General features: G+C 36.4%; 1 protein-coding gene across 1 annotated transcript; it reads left to right on the top strand.

Annotated features, from left to right (window-relative positions):
- Positions 1-740: 740 nt before the first annotated feature.
- On the top strand, positions 741-19,591 carry LOC137399751 (mas-related G-protein coupled receptor member A6-like). Its single transcript, XM_068085968.1, has 10 exons — positions 741-980; positions 5,417-5,607; positions 7,455-7,580; positions 7,809-7,967; positions 9,163-9,262; positions 12,254-12,398; positions 12,865-12,975; positions 16,452-16,552; positions 17,368-17,403; positions 17,987-19,591. Exons 1-9 carry the CDS (start codon positions 741-743, stop codon positions 17,395-17,397), a joined length of 1,203 nt encoding a protein of 400 aa, XP_067942069.1. The 3' UTR covers positions 17,398-17,403; positions 17,987-19,591.
- The last annotated feature ends 282 nt before the right edge of the window (positions 19,592-19,873 follow it).

Genomic DNA, 19,873 nt, shown 5'->3' with positions numbered 1-19,873 from the left:
AACTATATATGGCATATTTAATCATTTTATAGTGTCTAGGGATTAGATTTTATAAGTAATAGCAGAGCTTTTGAAGTTAGACATGTTGTTGTGCAGCCTTTAGTCTGGCATATAGCGTGTAGAAATAGCGGTAATAACAGGGATAAGTTAGACTTCAATCCAAATATATATAATCTCTCTCTTTCTCTCGCCCAATATTTAGTAGTATTTTTCCAACACTGATCGAACCATGGCAGTTAGCAGTTATCTTGTTTGACAGCCGTCCATGAATTTAAAAGCTTTGATAGAAAACTCATTAGGAGAGTGGGCGTCCATCTACTGGAACAGTCATTTCTTTAATATCCTCATTTGTCAATTGCCTGGCTATAAGGTCTTTGAGAGTTTACCTATAACTGCTCGATGCGTAATCTTATGCCTAGCGCATCAATCATGGCTTCTTTGCAGCTAATTGGACACTATTAATACTCCGCAGAGAGTTGCTGCACTCACTCGTAAAACGAACTGTGAGGCTGCCAAATAGTCAAGTGTATTTCGTAGCTGACCACTTCGCGTGTCACATTGCTGTGGTAACGGCTCGTGTAGCGATTTCAGTAAATCAAACACTCGCTTCAGCGTGTCACCTCCCGATAGAGTAACTGGTGACACTCTTGCTCCTCTCCGCCGCCTTGGTTTCTAAGTTGGTCTAGCAGTGTTAAGTATAGCTCAGAGTAAAAGTTAATAGTAAAAAACGGTCAGCCAAAATGTCGAACCTTAATCTGATCAATGAAACGACTACAAATGAGGCTATGAGAGTCTACATGGGTTTCTATCATAAAACTCGAGACTTCCTGCATCCTAGCCTTGGTGTAGCTTTCACTATCGTCTGCATCTTAGGAATGCTTGCCAATATCATGAACATAATCGCTCTCTCAGCCATCATCAGAAAAAGCAAGCTTCCTGTCTACAGATGCTTTCTGGGATTAGCCATTGCCGATTTCATGGTGAGTAGATATCTCCTTCTTCTTAAGCGTGAGAAGTACAGTCCTCCATTTTATTTGACATAGCCAGCTCATCCATCAGTTGAAAACTTTTAGCTGCTATAAAAAATAGCATATTTTTAATTATTTTGCTAATAAGTATTGTATCAACTTGTTATGCCAGCGACTGTACAGCCTGCAAAGACCTGCGGCTGAGCCAACCTGGTACTATTCCGTGTTCGAGAATTCCTCATCATTATTATTATTATTATTCCATCATTCTTATTATTCTTCATCATTCTTATTATTAGTTTTACTCTTTTTCAGACGAGACCAAAATTACATCATTTTTTGACACCTAATCAAGGTATTGAAATTTTTATTTGAGAAAACTCAAATCATAAAAATATGATGATAAAATACGTTCAAGGAGAACATTTTCCAACATGTAAGAAACAATCAATCTTTATGTTAGTATAAATTGCCTAATATCCTACAGTTCACCATCCTGACTTTTCTGCAGCGCTATTACTTTACCAACTTTGAAACACTTTTGTTCAACTCACTCAATAATTCATGATTTCTGTATTTTTATTTTGTTTTGGCATGTAATGAAAAACATCATTTAGTCGATGGTTACTAATCCCAATACAAAGTTGTACCCACATATATATATATATATTATATATATATTATATACTATATTTTGCGTGTCTATATGTACTGCTCTCAGCTTGCCTGTTAGATGTTTACAATACTAAATGCCTCAAAGAATCACCGCTCGCTTTTTTGTGTATTTTTATATCGAGAAAGACAAGTTCTGAAAGATACTAGAAAGGTTTTCGGAAGGGTTTCCTTATCAAGCGTAACTTATAATATCATACTTGGTCTTTCTACAATATGGTCTTACAAGCCTTATTGACTGGCTGCACTTCTGTGTGCAGTGCAAATTGCACTTTATTATTCATGTTGTGAGACTGTATTACCTTATATTACTGCGGCATCTACTACAACTGTCCGCAATACGTATGTGTAAATTAGTTGTAACAACCCTAATTTACATGTTATCTAGGAGCTAACAAGAAAAATATTTTTGATCATCGACTTCTACGACAAAGGCTAATATTGTTGCCTCGATCTGATGTAAGCGGCTCAGCCTCATAGACAATGAAGATGATATTATAAGTTAAACTTGATAAGGAAACCTTTGCAAAAACCATTTAAATATTTAAATTTAGTGTACCTGTACGTATAGCTGTACGTATAGCTGTACGTATAGCTGTACGTATAGCTGTACGTATAGCTGTACGTATAGCTGTATGTGTAGCTCATTATTGGCTGTAGTAATCATCGACTAAATGATGTTTTTCATTACAAACTAAACAAAATAAAAATACAGAAATCAGGAATTATTGAGTGAATTGAACAAAAGGGTTATAAAGGTTTTAATGAAGACAATTCTCCCACAATTCCCTTCGAACTGTATGAAACAAAGTTCTCTCAAACAAATCTGGTTCTCTTAGGGTTATAGGATGCTGGGGTAAAGCGAGCTATATCGTAAAAGTGCTGTAAAAATGGATTTGCTTCAAATGGTCTGTGTAGCTTTGGATGCATCGCCGTATACCTGTAACAAAGGTTTTTTATGTGTGTTATTGTGGCATAAATTATTGCAGTCGGGCGACCTGCTCCTGGGTGGCACGTGTGATGATAACTAATAACAGTTCATCAAAAAGAATTAATGTTCAAGTACGAGGCACTGCTTCGCTTCTTCACAAACTGGCACAGCAGCAAGCGCAAAAGTTCATAAGACATAATTATAGGGTATAATAAAATATATGATTTTTGCTAATAATCTATGTATATAAAGTACACACACATAAAATGACCATCACACTAGGTATGCAACCTAAAACATCTGACAGCGCTTCCTGGTCTAGCGTTTAGAGTAATCCAATTTAAGTCAATATTATTAAACTAAAATATAGGAATTGTGTCTCAAGTTTAATTAAATATGATGAGACTGGCCGACATTTCTAAGCAGCTTTTACAAAATACAATTGATCAGCAGTCACTTTAGATTAGCTGCTAGCTATATGTTATATTAGCTGCTAGTTATATTGACAGTAGAGCACATTGTCAATGGACAGTTGAAACTCTCTGGGGACAGGCCGCTTTTTAATTTCCTCTACCTATCTATAGTTATCAAGAGTCAGACATGCAATGGCTCCATATGCTATGGATCGCTGTCGGGTTTATAGTTTACATTAGTCACTCATTGATTGCGTCAGCTAATACCTTCCTTGAAAAATACTTGAGGGTGTTTATATCGGATTCTTTAATGTGGAATTGTAAAATAAAATGATGAAAAATAATCTTAGGCAGGCCAGTTAATGTAAGACCAGATAAAGAATTGATTGAATTCAACCAGTATAATGTAAATATAATGTAAATATAATGTAAATATAATATAATGTAAATATAATGTAAAAAAAGATGAAATTATTTAGTTTAATTAAGAATGTGAGTCAGCAAGTTATAGAAAATGCTATTACAATGTTAAAAGTAATGTTGTGTTAAGTTAACAAAGGGCAGTTTAATCTGTGCAAAAAGCGGCCATCTGAAATAGTAAATTGTCGCAAGCACCAGTTTGAAAAGCAGTGCTGTTCCAAGGGTTGTAGTGTCTATGGGTGTAGTGTCTAGGGGTGTAGTGTTTAAGGGTATGGCAGCTAGGGTGTAAGGTCTTGGGATGTAGTTTTTAGGAAGTGTAGTACACAGGGATGCAATGTCTAGGTGTGTAGTGTTTAAGGGTGTGGTATCTAGGAGTGTAGTGTTTAGGAGTGTAGTGTTTAGGGGTCTAGTGTTTAGGAGTGTAATGTAGGGGGTGTAGTGTTTAGGAGTGCAGTGTCTAGGAGTGTAGCGTTTTGTGTGGCAGTGTCTAGGAGTGTAATGAATGGGTATAGTATCTAGGGGTGTAGTGTCTAGGGGTGTAGTGTTTAGGGGTGAAGTGTTTAGGGCTGTAGTGTCTAGGGGTGTAATGTTTAGGAGTGTAGTGTTTAGGAGTGTAGTGTTTAGGGTCTAGTGTTTAGAAGTGTAATGTAGGGGTGTAGTGTTTAGAAGTGCAGTGTCTAGGAGTGTAGTGTTTTGTGTGGCAGTGTCTAGGAGTGTAATGAATGGGTGTAGTATCTAGGGGTGTAGTGTCTAGGGGTGTAGTGTTTAGGGGTGAAGTGTTTAGGGGTATGGTGTCTAGAGGTTTAGTGTCTAGATGTATGATGTTTTAAGCTGTAGTGTGACCATTGTGAGATACCGAGATATTTTGTTATTACTGCAGGTATCTCGCAACATCCTCCTCACCAAGTAAACATTTCATGAACACCACAAGTTCAGTCATAGTTTTAATGCAGGATCAGAAAGTTGGAGCATTAATTAGTTTTGTAGCCTTTAAAACTAGTTTGGTTTGCATTATGGAACATTGATAGCTCTAATCTCAAATCAGTACAACAAAACACAGGTTACATTAAAATAGTCTAATGTACCAAAATTTAATTTTTGTCAACTCTTTTACTTGGCTGGAAAGATGCTCTTGCTTTTGCATCCCTGGGGTGACTGCCTCAGGTAAATTATGATTTATTGTGTTACGCCTACAAGGGCTATGGTGATTTCAAATACTCTGTAGTATAGGTGTAGCAACTGAGTACACACGAGGAGTTCAGACTTCCATTGTATACCCTCCTAATTTCAGTACAGTGCGGTAGTTTTTGTTTCGATTAGGAGTAAACGATGATATACGATAGCTTGGTTAGGTTTGATCTGTTGATGGTGAATAAACCCATGTATGGTGACGTACCGTTAAATGCTGTAGCTCGGGATCTTTATAAACACTAATATTTTTAGACTATCATGCTTGCTTTATGAACACATTTGGTACATAACAGATACATCCAAGTTTATGAACTAAATGAATGCTTGTCACCAACTTTATTTCATGATAAATGTTTTTCAATATTTTTTATGAGTACCATCTAAGGAATGCATAAGGAATCCAAAAGCACCTGCAAAAACTGTCTGTCAAAAAATGTCCTAAATACAAGTTTCTTTTAGCTCTTTGACAATGATGATAATTATAAAACAAAAATGATAATAACAATAGTAATAAACCAGTGCATCTGTGAAAATAACAGAAATAAATGAACTAGCACTTGTATGAAAAGAGTAAGCCAGTCTTGACTGTATGTAACCCAATCACCTGTACCTTTCAGTTCTTGCTAACAATAGTATGCAGCAACCATAGCAGGGTTGCTCATCAGGCCCTGCTTCCTGCTACCTATTGCGTATTTCTCCGTGAGCCTCTTTCGCTACCACCCAGACCTACTACCTCCAGTACTGCTTGCACCTGGTACCTGCTACCAGCAAGTACTGCCTCCTACCTGTCATCCGCTGCCAATAACTACCTACTGTTACAGGCCCTGCTCTTCATGTGCATTTTCAATGGATTCAAGTATTTGGTCAAGGCCAAAATGGTAATAGACAACACGGATGTGAAAGAAAATACAGCGAGTCAGCCGTTTAATACCATATTCTATTTGCTGCCGCACTTTATTAATATTGCTTTCGCTGCCTCCAACTGGTGTGTTGTGGCTATGAGCTCCTTCAGGTAAACAATAAAAATACTTTTGTCCGCTCTTCGTAATACAATTTTATTTGACAGAAGAGTACCATTATCTAAATTTAAGTTTGTGCCCGTCTCTGATGCTAAACAAGTAGGTGTTTAGGAATCCTACCTGATTTTATAATGAACTGACGATACATAGCTTTAGGCAACTGCAGAGTTTTTGCCTGGGCAAAACACTCATACATCTTATAGTCTGAAAAATTTACTCTTTATAAAATTATATGAACTTTATTATTACGGATCAATGCCGTCCAAAGCACATTAAATTATGTGACAAAATATTAAAAGAAGAATTTAATAACATTAAAAATAGTAAAGTTATGCGGATTGTAAGAAGCTTTTGCATATGACCTACGTCACATGCGTTGATGTCTGGTATAAGGTGTAGTGGATTTTTAAAAAAGTAGGAATCTACTGCACTTTATATCAAACACCAATATCTTGCCCAGCTATATTATCGAACAACGATATGCGGAAAGGACTAAGTAAGATATTACCATTCAGTGCTAAGCCAACAGTGAATGGCAAATAAAATTACATCCATGTTTGTGTTTTCTTTGAGTTTTTAGCAAATTCATGTTCAAAAAATGTTTATAGGGTAAGTTACACCGCATACAAATCTCTCCTTACGTGTTTGTTTCCTTGGAACCCATATATTCATCACAAATTTGCTATTGTATGTTTCCAACAACTAGCTTTTATCGCATAAAATAGCATTTGCCTTTAGTATTTGGTTTAGCATTAAAAGTCATGTGTGGACAGAGTCATGAAACACCTCCAACCATCTTCACAGGGATTCCCTTCCTGCAGAGTTATCAGTTATAACATTCCAGTGTTTTCATGCGAATCACATCTGCTATTAGTTACATATTGTTAAAGACCAGTTATTTGCCAGGCTGAGTCACTAAACATTCACATTGAAGAAAGTATTTAGTAAGAGAAAAGACTATCGGCAGATGTAAATGGAAAGTTTTTTTTTACTCCTGTCTCTCCCTATCCATTCTAGTATGTTGTTGAAATTTTCTAAATGTATATATAATTAATAAGTTGGCGGCGTACTCGCTGTTCCCTATCAGCCCAGTTGTGACAACTCCGCTATTATAAGAAGCCAGATAAGCCTGGAGAAACCCAATAGTGTAATACAAATAATAGCTTTGAAAATCCGTCTTCAAACAGAAACTGTTTGTTTTTAGAAACGTTTAAACCTGTCAGATTCGCGACTCTATGCTCAGCTTTAAGGACTTTTAATTAAAGCCTTAGAAAGTTAGTAAAAATGGTAATAATTATAAAGTGTATAATAAATTATACCGACTTGGAAATCTTAGCAAGTACTGGTAAAAGGCTAGTCTAAGTAGGCTTAGTATTTAAAGAGCGCTAAATGTCTGATGCCTCACTTTCCCATCATGATTATTAATAAGTTTCCATACAGAGATGGTGTAGTGACACCTGGGTGGGCCAGTGTGGAAGCGCTACACTGGGCTGACAAGCTGATCAGGTTTCTATAGGGTGATATAGTAGAGCGATGGTTGTGTGACGCCTTATGTCACGGCGTATGTCTGCATATGAAACAACAGGAAAGGAAGACCTATGCGCAGGTACAAGTGCGATGCCGTTGGTCGCTTAAGCCGTTTCCATGGCACAAAGACGGAGTCTCGCGCGGGTGTTTTGCTTTGAAACTGTGACACTGAATCCCGATAGAATGAGAGTGACACAGCTGTTTTCATGATGGCATTGCAGCGCCACATGGGGGGGGTGTCACTATGCTATCACTGTGTAGAAGCTTATCATATAATGTCTTTGTTACTGCCACATCATATGACAATTTCTAGGTGTATAGCCGTCTATGCACCTCTCTGGTACCAGCAGCACTGCAGCACCCTTGTCGTCAACGTCACCTTAGTCATAGTCTACCTCTTTTCCATCTTTATCAACATTCCTTCCTTTATGGTCACGAGGTAAGCCATAAATATGTCCACCTATTCTATGGCATCTTTATTGACTATTTGCTAGGGAATTATGTATAAGACTCGGGCAGAATATTATTTCATTTGCTACTAAGTCAAGGTGTTTTGTTTAAGTAGAAGTTGTAAATGCAACAAGTTCTAAATATGTGTTGTGAGATTACCGAGGGTACTTGCACTCGGAAGGAAGATTTCGTTTTGGTGGATTTGTTTAATTTTCAGGTTTGACAAAATGCGTGGCCTGTTTGAAGATGAGACCCAAAGTGATTTCAATCCAAAGACTATATCTATAGTGGTTATACAAGGCCTTCCTATGCTGATCACTGGTTTGCTTGTCGTCGCTCTCATTAGCAAGCTCTGTTCTCACTCGGCAATAGAAAGGTAACTGCTGACTCATGTCGCTATCCAACTACGCCATGATAAAACTATTCAATATTTTAAAAGCCTCCTGCATACAAGCCTCTGCTCATAAAGTGAAGCAACTATATTTATTACAAAGTCAAAAATCCTTTCTTTAACTAACATATTTTTCATATTAATCTGCAACAAATTTATTTTCAGTGTACCTACACTGAAACTCTCGTCGAGGTTTGTTTACATTCTGCAGATTGAATATTGTTCTCCTGTTGATATTTGATGCAGTAGAGGTTGTTAGATATTTCATTAAGTATTGGAGTTATCTGCTACTGAAGGCTATCATTTTTATTACTTTTGTGGCAATACTTTCATTTCAAACATAAATGTTTGCCCAATTATGTTATACAATAATCATAAAAAGGGCAGCAAATAAAAAGGTTAATCAAATAAATGATTTATCCTATGGACCATTGTATAAACCCTATAAATAGTTTATCATATAAATCATTGTGTAAACCCTATAAATGGTTTATTATATAAACCTTTGTATGAATCTTATAAATGTTTCAAAGTGCGTTTTCAAAAGTAAATACTTTCTGTCCTTTTATCATATGTTATAAATAACTTTTTATATTAAAAAGCCTCACATTATATTAATCAGTACAACAGTAAACTGAACCTTGAGTTAAGCAAAGGCAAAAGAAAAAAACAAAGTGATATGATTGATTAGTTAAGGTTTTTAAAAAAAAAACTTTGTAAAACAAAAACAAACGGGAATTGTTGGGGTAAAAATATAATTATTTTTCTTCAGACTTTATATTATAGTTTTAAAACTTTTTATTATAATTTTTACTTCAATTGAACAAATAGTATGTAAATAAGTGAATTAATTATTTCAAAAAAACAGAAAAATAAATAAAGGGTTAAACGAATAAATAAATTACCACAGACAGTCATGACAAAAATTAGTTAAAAAAACATCAGCCAAAACTGATCACTGTCAAAAAGTGACATGGAATAAGAATGAAAATATTATATTTGAATTTTTATAGCTACATGTATATCAATAATTTATATACTAATTGGTATAGTATAATATTCAGGACAATAGTTATTGTCATGAAAAATATTTGAAAAACTAAATATATTTTGAAGTGTACTGTAAAAACTCATATAAATAAATTAGTGGTGAGGCTGCAACATTATTCACCTGTTGCAGGTCTGCCTCGAATGCTGAATACAGGAACCGAGACAGACTTCAAACATCTGTTACATTAGTTTGCATATCGGCATTCTTTGTTGTCTGTGTCACACCTAGCGTAAGTTCCTAGCAAAACAATTCTGCACACACTTATGGAAGGACAATGTATCACATCTAACATACAGCATGAGAGTGTGTCACACCCAGAGTTATTTGCATGTTTGTACGTTACCTTTATTACTATATTTATAGGCTATTGGCGTGTTTCATTTACTCGAAAGATAAACTATTCATTTATTCGTCTGCAGTCATCTAGCAGACTGTATTAGTGTTTTTGAGTTTAACAATGTCTTTGACTGTGTATAGTGATGTCATGTCTGCTATAGTAACTATTAGTTACATTAAATGACCGACAACTCTCATCGTATTTGAGAGAGAGGGAGAAAAAAGGGGAAGGAAGATAAGGAGAGAGAGCAGAGAGATGAGAAAGAGAGATGGTAAGGAAGAGGGAGGGGGGTAGAGCAAGAAGCTAACCTATAAGACACAGGCATAAACACTTTCTACAACGTGTGCAAGCAGTTAGCCCACCGGTTTATACATACTGACATTAAAAACATGAAAAGTTTCAAAACAAAAAAATTGAGGAGCATGTCTCAAAACACTTTTAACACGAAGCTCTAAAAAAGCCCACTAACCATAATTTGGTAATCTGTAAACTGTGTTCATGCCTACCGATAGTCAAAGTTGCGCCTAGCTGCAGCTATATTAGCTCACTCATTCATGTATAGCTTGATGTATGGTGTTGTAGAATTACCACTCTCCCCCTAATAGTTTAGTAAATTATCAAGGCTGCCTTCAACTAGCCAGAAAATGTGATGAGATTAGAAAAATAGTGCAGGTGTGAGTATGTGTACTTTTTTTTGATGACAGAAGTTATATCACTCAGAGGTATACAGTATGTACACACAAAGCTTGATTATTTATGCCTCTACATACAATACTAAGGATGCTACGCGGGATATCTTAAAAGGTTACTGAGAGTTGTCTTCTCTTTTACAACAAATACTAGTGTGGTGTAGAGATAATCAACCATAAAAACAGTGCTCAGTAAAAGTTTTATATGGACAGCTTGGAGTTGTCTGTACAACCCGACATTCAAAAGAGCTTAGTACAAGCTTGAAAACCGGCTTTTTCCCATGGCAAGGATATTATTGGTGCAAAAGTTGGAAGAGAACTTGCTACTGAAAATATTTAAGTTGGTTGAAATTGTCCCTTATGAGAAAATACTTATAGCTATGGTAATCTAAATAGAAGGTCGAGCTCTTTTGATTCATTCTATAAAAAAGCTCAAATGTATAGTAAAGTCACACATAGCTATTTTTTACGTTTTACTTGGAGATACAATGATAGGATTGAAATCTTTTGAGAAAAAAATAATAATTATAATCAGAGGTAATTTTGTTTTTTTCGCTCTAATAGCGGGTACTGGCCAAATCACAGCAAAATGTCTTTTTGGGGTTTGTTATTGACAACAAGGCAATAGTAATTAAAGCATTTGCAAATACCTTTGCATAAAGTTTATGAAAGCTGTGTTGTATATTTTTAAGTGAATAGCACTTTTCTGTTTTATTTCTAAAATAGTAAACTATGTTCGCTAGTGCTTGGGCAGTCCTGTGAGAAACTAGATTACTACTGTGAGAAACTAGATTACTACAGTTAGAGACTAGATTACTACGGTGAGAGACTAGATTACTACTGTGAGAGACTAGATTACTACCGTGAGGGACTAGATTACTACTGTGAGAGACTAGATTACTACTGTGAGAGACTAGATTACTACAGTGAGAAACTAGATTACTACAGTGAGAGACTAGATTACTACTGTGAGAGACTAGATTACTACTGTGAGAGATTAGATTACTACGGTGAGAGACTAGATTACTACCGTGAGGGACTAGATTACTACTGTGATAGACTAGACTACTACTGTGAGACACTAGATTACTACCGTGAGGGACTAGATTACTACAGTGAGAGACTAGATTACTACCGTGAGGGACTAGATTACTACTGTGATAGACTAGATTACTACTGTGAGACACTAGATTACTACCGTGAGGGACTAGATTACTACAGTGAGAGACTAGATTACTACTGTGATAGACTAGATTACTACTGTGAGAGACTAGATTACTACAGTGAGAGACTGGATTACTACGGTGAGAGACTAGATTACTACTGTGAGAGACTAGATTACTGCTGTGAGAAACTAGATTACTACTGTGAGAGACTAGATTACTACTGTGAGAGATTGTTATCCGACAGTGAATGCTGGTCGATTGGTGTAGGTGTTAAGATCTTGTTCAACAAAGCTAAATATAGTCATGGGCTTGAATCCCATATGGAGCTGTCATTTTCCAAATCTCCGATCAAGGCTTTGGACTGACGGATAGACACGGCTATTATTATAGTAAAGATTATAGTGAGGACCGATCCTTACTAAAATGTTAGGATGCTACCAAGTCTTTTGATAATTAAAGCAACAATTCTGTTACCATACACTCGGATATAGTTATAATTAACCAGTTTTGTCAGTCCTGTTTTTAAAAAGATTTAGTGTTTGAACAACTACATTCATGATTCTAGAAAGTTCCAAGTCTCCGATTATAAGAGGATTGCACAGGTCTTATGAGAATGATGACATGCAAGTGTGCTGTTCTGTTTTGTCATCTGTAGAGCATACTTATGCAATTAGCGCATGTCTAGCTTATAACTATCGAAAGTAAATTTCCGCCTACAGACAAAATCAATATAGCAAAATTGATGGAATATTTATAAGTTATAAACATCCTTTTTGACTAATTACTTTTCGAAAGCATTCCCTGGCATCCAACAATCTGTAGCAAGCAAGGAATAAACAATTACATCCTCCTGTACCTCATTGGGTTGAAGGTTTTAGCTCAGTTTCTTACTACAGACTGAGCCTATTTATGCACTACACTAAGGCTACTGGGCACTTTCTAGTGAAACTACTGCACCAAACAATAGTCACTCCAGCTCCCATTTCTATCCACGCATAGCCACTCTATCCACATGTTTCTAATTATAGGTGGTATACTTCACCTACCAGTATTACAATAAGGAGAAGCGTGATGGATCTACGCAGTACAAGGACTATAAAGTCTACACAGCAGTTGACTTTTTGCTAGCCATTAATTATACAGCAAATTTCTGTTTCTATGTCCTCCTGAATGGTACGTACATCAGTAAGAGATGGCACTTGCACCATTTGCATGTGTAGGTGTAGTTAGTCTCCTACAGGTATGTTCTTTCGAATGGTACATACATCATTTACTGACAATAGCTATACTCGTATGTAGATAGATTTACTATAAGTATTTTATTTGTTACAGTTTGCAACAGTTCAAAAGATGTGTGCTTAATTAGTCAACCTTCTAGGCATACCTAAACACTCGCGTACGTCTGAACATGACAAATGCAAGCCTAACTTACACTATCTTTTCTGTTCTACATTCTGTTTCTGCTTTTAGCTTGTTGTGAGAAGACAGCTGAGAATGGCTTAATTAACGAATTAGGCATCCCAAAGCCCTTTACTAAAAGCCATGGCATTAAACCAAAAAGTTTGGTGATAGTTTTTAAGGCAGTTGGAAGCAGCACATGCAGCAACTACATGTAACTTTCTCTGTCTGTCCGTTGTAGCTCGGCTGAGAAGGAGGCTTACACACATCTTAAGATGCCCTCAAGGAAAAGGTACTAGGAGAGATCAATCACATAGCTTTGCTTGCGTTACCCAGCATTCAACATTATCAGGTTATGCATTTTGTTGATCCAGTCGATGTGGTGGTTCCCGAATTGTGCAGTCTTATCTCATTCACCTACCTACTGCAAAGGTTATGAAAGCATGACTAGTTGACCATTATAACCATTGGTACCGCTAGAATGGTATATACAGCCGAGCCAGTCGTATGAGAGGAAATATTTCTAGAGTTTCTTTAGCTAGTGCTAGGCATATGGTGTGCTAGAAAAGGTGAAACACAAGCGACTCATCCCGTGTGAGAAGGGATGTGGAGCATGCCAATTCTTTTTGGGCTGTACTGAAGTTTTGTTGACGCCATTATGCCATTTTCACTCTATTATGACAATTGAAAGACCAAATTTCTGGTTGCGATAGGGAATAATACAAAAGTAGAAAAGCTGTGCTAATGATATAAAATATGAAGTAATGATATTTACCCTTAAGGTCAAACTGTTGTTGAAAGAATAACTTTGGTGTTAGTTACACATTTCATTTGAAGTATACTAGTGACATGAGACATCTCAGAGTTTCCTTATCAATGGGTGCGCGCAGTCATCGATCTAGTTGCCTTATAGCAATGATACGCTGAGAAGGAGTGAAATACAACAAATATTCTGACAAATTGGTTACAGAAAACAGCCTAAACATGGCTAAACGTTTCATCTCAATGTAAACGATTTATTAATAAAATGATAAACTTGATCACTACATTCTAAAACGAAAGAATCAAACATAGCCTCAAACAGAGATGACTCAACATGTGCATTACAATGTGTTTACATCACCCCCTTCTCCTGATTCTCAACCTCATCCTTGCTTTTTCCTTCTCTACTTTCATCTGCCCCTTCTTTTTTCTCTAAAATGTTTCTCCTCTCTTTATTACTCTCCATCCTCTCTCTTCTTGTTCTCCTCTCTTTATTACTCTCCATCCTCTCTCTTCTTGTTCTCTCTTTATTACTCTCCATCCTCTCTCTTCTTGTTCTCCTCTCTTTATTACTCTCCATCCTCTCTCTTCTTGTTCTCCTCTCTTTATTACTCTCCATCCTCTCTCTTCTTGTTCTCCTCTCTTTATTACTCTCCATCCTCTCTCTTCTTGTTCTCCTCTCTTTATTACTCTCCATCCTCTCTATTCTCGTTCTCCTCTCTTTATTACTCTCCATCCTCTCTCTTCTTGTTCTCCGCTCTTTATTACTCTCTATCCTCTCTCTTCTCGTTCTCCTCTCTTTATTACTTTCCATCCTCTCTCTTCTCGTTGTCCTCTTTTTATTACTCTCCATCCTCTCTCTTCTTGTTCTCCTCTCTTTATTACTCTCCATCCTCTCTCTTCTTGTTCTCCTCTCTTTATTACTCTCCATCCTCTCTCTTCTTGTTCTCCTCTCTTTATTACTCTCCATCCTCTCTCTTCTTGTTGTCCTCAATTTTTTTCTTTCTCATCTCCTAAGCTACATCTCTGTATTTGCCTCATTAGCTGTTGGAAACGCTAATACTGACACTAGCACATCTTCTGGTGCTCTACCAGCTTCTGCCATATACTAGGACAGAAGTGCAAAAATGGTTCCTTCTGATAATTCTTCGTCAGTCTTTTTCAAAGCTTCGTCACTCTTATATCCACTCAAATTATTTTGTCATAGAAGACTGCCAGAGCAAGAGCTTCATAAGTATCTCCGGGCTGTAATTGTGCTTTGATGGAGTTTTTGTTTTTATTTGTTGAGCTTGCTATCAATATTGTGGCACCATCAAACTATGATTTCACAAAATAAAATTTTCTGCTGCAGTTAAGTACCATTTATTGAATCCAACTTGAAATATTTTCAACATGAGAATATTAGCAGAAAAAGGGCAGCTAATATGTGCATGAGTTTTGGTAATTGTTTTTGCATTAAACTTACAATCACTGTTGCATTTTCTATTTTTATGGAGTTAGTTTGGTTTTATACCTTGTGTTCTGGTTGTTTACACCCAATTTTTTTTTAAAGATTTACACAATTTATAAAATTTCTTTTATTTACCATTATTTTGGAAACTGTAATAGGTTACCTCGTAAATGGAGTTTTTAGTTACTTTGTATAAAAATTGCTTGACCATGGATTTTAATCTTAAAAATGACTGGACCATGGACAAATCACATCATAGTATCGGAGTCATTAACACTTTGAAGCCTAACCTTGTATATAAAGCAGGAAAAGTGGAACACAGGCCATATAAACAACTTCTCATCAACTGCAAAAGGACTTTCAATAGCACAATTCCTTTTTAACTGAGTATCATTTTAAAGCTCCAAGCTTGCATAATACAATGAAATATACAGAAATAAAATAGAGAAAATTGTTTTATTTCACATTCTCTCATAAACGTGATATTTTTCAAGTAACGGAAAAAACTGATAGATCACCTTTTATCACTGTCAAATTCCAAGTTCTCTTCAACCTCTACACAAATAGGTTACAGCAATATATTTAGGGAGTATATTTGTGACATAATTTTTAACAGTTTTGTTATGCCGAGCTAAGCCCTAACCCTCCCCCAGATGTACTTAGTGTTATTACAGTAGTACAGAGTACTTACACAGGCATGCATGTAAATGAAAGGTCAGATTTGTTCCATCATCGATGTGGCTGCCTATATTCTTTTTCAATAAAATGAGGTTGCAGTCACAAAAAATATAGACTTTATTGAGTGCAGTCTTGGAATCGATTGAAATCAAATTAAATTATTTATTATTAAGTCGATATTCTTGGTTTGCAGTAGCAACAGCAGCAGGCCCTGGCCTAGGGTGAAGGTTGAGACTGTAAGCACCTACCTGGATCACTAACTCAGTCTATTTCTGAGCCTTTATTACCAAAAGTTTAATTTGTGTGCTATTAAAAACTAATTTTTGGTCTGCAACGATCTTTTATTATTCATCTTGTTTGAAATGACCTCAGTATTTCAGCATATCGCAAAAACTGTAACTTTGGTATTCCATTGAGAAGGTAACCGGCACATAACGACCTCAGTATTTCAGCATATCGCAAAAACTGTAACTTTGGTATTCCATTGAGAAGGTAACCGGCACATAACGACCTCAGTATTTCAGCATATCGCAAAAACTGTAACTTTGGTATTCCATTGAGAAGGTAACCGGCACATAATGACCTCAGTATTTCAGCATATCGCAAAAACTATAACTTTGGTACTCCATTGAGAAGGTAACCGGCACATAACGACCAAAGTTTTGTATTCCTGTCTAAACTGGAATTGGGTGAAACCAAGCGAAATTACGCAGCCAAGTTTTTTTGGGCAAGTCTTCAAAGTCTTTCACAGAATTTTAAGTTCATATCTCATTCTTGAGGAAAGGCATAATTTACTGTATAACCTCCAGTAGTCTTTAAATTTTCATTACTCTCAGACAACTTGCTGTTGTACACACAAACTCGCAACTTGTCGGTTTCCATATCTTTATCAATTTTACGAATAGGGTATAGTAAAATTGGTTTGTATGTTGCTGCAGGAGTTGCAACAAGTGAACTAGGAGGTGATCAGAGCTCTATTGGTTGGTCTCCAGGAACCATGCTTAATGGCAACAGAAAGTGGAAGCCAGTTGACTGCAAGGTTAGTACTGTCAAACAAAAATGCTGCATTTTGATTTGTAGAGTAATTGCCAGTACAAATGTATTTTATTACTATGCTACTATGGCTATAAGAGTTGTTATTGCGGCTTGCTCTGATTCCCGGAGATAGTATGATTATTAACATTTTGATAGTTTTTACTTACTATGGTGACTACTCTCACAATGTACATGCAATTGCCTACTGTCTATATATGATAATACATTAGGTTGAGGTTCACTTAATAACTATCAAGTCATGTGACAAGTTGTCAGCATCTGACTGTCCATATAATTATGATATTGCATTCGATTGAGGTTCACTTAATAACTATCCAGTCATGTGATAAGTTGTCAGTATACCTGCACTATGCAATGTTCCTGTCTACGCAGAAGACTGTAGAGTTCCAGTTGGACAATCTACCTACCAAGGACATCCTGAATATACCTTGTTCTGAGAATCATCTCAAGTGTGTACGAAATGTGCTTCATTACTCCCTGCTTGTTCCTTTGAGCTTCCTGTCAGAGCTAGATTCTATGAAGCCATGAAGCCATGAAGTTAGCATTTTAGTTTGACAGCTTTAAGGTCCAACTGACATGGACTGTTCCAGCTCCTACTAATTGTTATGAGCATGGGCTACCATTCTTAGTCTGGAAATTCCTGGCAGCCATTTCCCTGCACCTATTATGTAATTCTTAGATTGGTTTTGAGTGTCTTTCTAACACACCGCACCAAATGTATAAGTAGATTGGTAGTTAGTACCCTCTGCTGTTATAATAATCAATTGATGGAATTAAATTAAATTTATGCTGTTATAGGATCCACTAACGGAATTAGGTTTCCTGTAAAGTCAGGTAACAGCTTAACTAATATAGTAAAGGATAGCTAGCTCAAATCGGGTGATTAACAATCCAACCTGTTAAGCTAATATATACAACGCCTGAGAACTATCATGTAACTGAGTGTTTTGGTGGGTGCAGTGTGAAAACTATCACGTAACTGAGTGTTTTGGTGGGTGCAGTGAACTGCTTCATCATAGATGGCTAACTGAAAGTTGACTAATGCTAAATAGACATGATTGATTTAGCTGAAAACTACCAGTAGTTTGATTGGTGGCAAAGGATTGATTGTGGTTTGGTTTTGGAAGTTCGACATCCTGCCTGACTTTCCTAACAATGACTGATGTCTGTGGCTTCAGAAACTAACAAACATTCTCTAGTATGCAAAATGGAATAAATAACCTGCAGTATTTGAAAAACTTATGCAATGCTGTCTGTATAACGCTGCAAACTTTAACCGTTATTTTATTTGTTGTTAGCAGCTGCCTAACAAATATATATACATTTCTTCCAAATTTGCTCCAAAAGTTGAGGTTTGTAGATTCTGTGCCCGATACTGCATTTTTAGCGATTACATAAAACATCTGGTCAATTGCAGAGACTAACCAAAAAGCCTGGTTCCGTCAGCTCTACACGTTCACGATTCTCTCTACCCTTTGGAGAACCTAATAGAAAAGTGAGTTCAGATTGGAAAATGCCTTCAAAAACAACTGACAAGGTATCACTTTGCAATATTGTTGAAAACGGTGAATGCGATCCTCTGGTACAGGCCAAGAATACCAACAAAGGCCAATCTTTGCCACACGATAAAAACTCTTCTCACAATTTTTGTAACAACCTTGTGGACACTCAGGTCAATAATGGCGATAACACATGCGACTCAAGGGTGTCTATAGACAAACATGAGAAGGAGCTCAATGGAAAGATGACACCCGATGCTGCAAAAACGATTGCACCCGTGGCTACCCTCGACACTATGCAAGACTTGGCTGGAGCATGTGCTGCCGGTAATGTATTGTAACGCAGACTGTCATTTTCTTATATGATAGTGTTGCAATGACACTGATTATAAATAACCTTGTGAACTGCTTGTGGATTGAAGTGGCTCAGCCCCAAAATTTTGACACAAAAGCTCATGCTATACATATCTACAGCAAATTGTTATATTTACATCTATGTTGTACATGTTTGTGAAAGGTTAAAAATAGGGGTCCTGGTCATCTTGTCCCACCTCCAGGGCTCTCATAGTCTAGTCGCCTCAATGAAACAACTCACCCATACAACTCAATCCAACTAAACAAATTCATCATATGTTGGCCAACCGACACAAAACCAGTCACTTTTATTCTACTCTTATTTAATACAAATCATGTTGGCTAGTGTTAAAAGTTGAAACCTCAAAGCAGCTAGTCTGATGGAGCTCTCTATATGGTATTAGTTGGCTATCAATAGCTTTCCTCAACGACTATAATACAAATACAATAGCAAGGTTGGATTACAAAATTACTCACAATGGCTGATATGGGTAAATGATTCTTTCAGGTTACTAGTCCAATTTTTAGCACATGCTTTCTGTTTCAAACTCGCAAACACATGCGAATATGGAAGTTAAGGGTTCATTGAGCTGCACCATAATAATACATTATCAAATGAATAGATTTTGCTTATCATTCATGTTTTTGTCATGTATGCCTTGACTTAACCCATTTAATTTTCAACTGGTATGCAACTAAGAAAAAGCTATTCACGGACACATACATGTATACCTGTACTATGACTAGATATGCTTGTCTTCTATCGTATTCATTTTATTCGAATGAGGGAGAGTTGGCACGGTTGGACAAGTTGTCTCGAGGCAAACAGTTAATAAAAGCCGAGTCATTCAGCCGACTTTGACTTATTTAGGGTGAGTCGGCCAAGATGACATAGCATTATGTCAGCCTATAATGCTGCTTAAATACATATTGCACGTATAGGATATTATTTTTGAAAACACGGTTTATGAGATTACATTTTATATAATCTCAATTATATTTTGTAATTGTGTTCTGACTTAAACTTGAGTGGCACCTCTTCTAGTGAAATCCATTGTCTCTGGCTTTCTCATTAAGTTTAAAGAATGCATTGCCAAGTCTTGTATTGAGCAGTAACTTAAAATTTACAACTCAAGTAGATGACAATTATGATATCCAATACAGTTGTTATGAACCTTTGTAGAAGAATCTTGTTATACACAATTATTCCACATCTACACATACATCAGTGTTAAAATTGCTTCATCATACTCTTCTATTTTTGACTGTTTTGTTTGTGTGCTTTTTTTAGTTGTGTAATATAGTTGATTAGTATCGATTCAGACACTAGTGAACATTGTAGGCTATAATTAGTACCAATATTTACCAGCAATGGATGTATCTTTATTATTACAAGTACCACACTTTACACAAACAAACTAATAAAAGGTTAGAAATAGACATGTTTCCAA

Source organism: Watersipora subatra, chromosome 7 (assembly GCF_963576615.1).
Source record: "Watersipora subatra chromosome 7, tzWatSuba1.1, whole genome shotgun sequence".
NCBI lineage: Eukaryota > Metazoa > Bryozoa > Gymnolaemata > Cheilostomatida > Watersiporidae > Watersipora > Watersipora subatra.
The sequence above is the reverse complement of the archived record's forward strand: the minus strand, read 5'-3'. Positions and strand labels throughout refer to the sequence as shown.

What these genes read in the sequence shown, in the direction of transcription:
- LOC137399751 (XM_068085968.1), top strand. Translation starts at nt 741, where the DNA reads ATGTCGAACCTTAATCTGATCAATGAAACGACTACAAATGAGGCTATG. An exon ending in GTGGCTATGAGCTCCTTCAG is followed by an intron (nt 5,608 to 7,454) that starts GTAAACAATAAA and finishes GACAATTTCTAG; the next exon opens with GTGTATAGCCGTCTATGCAC. An exon ending in CCTTCCTTTATGGTCACGAG is followed by an intron (nt 7,581 to 7,808) that starts GTAAGCCATAAA and finishes TTTAATTTTCAG; the next exon opens with GTTTGACAAAATGCGTGGCC.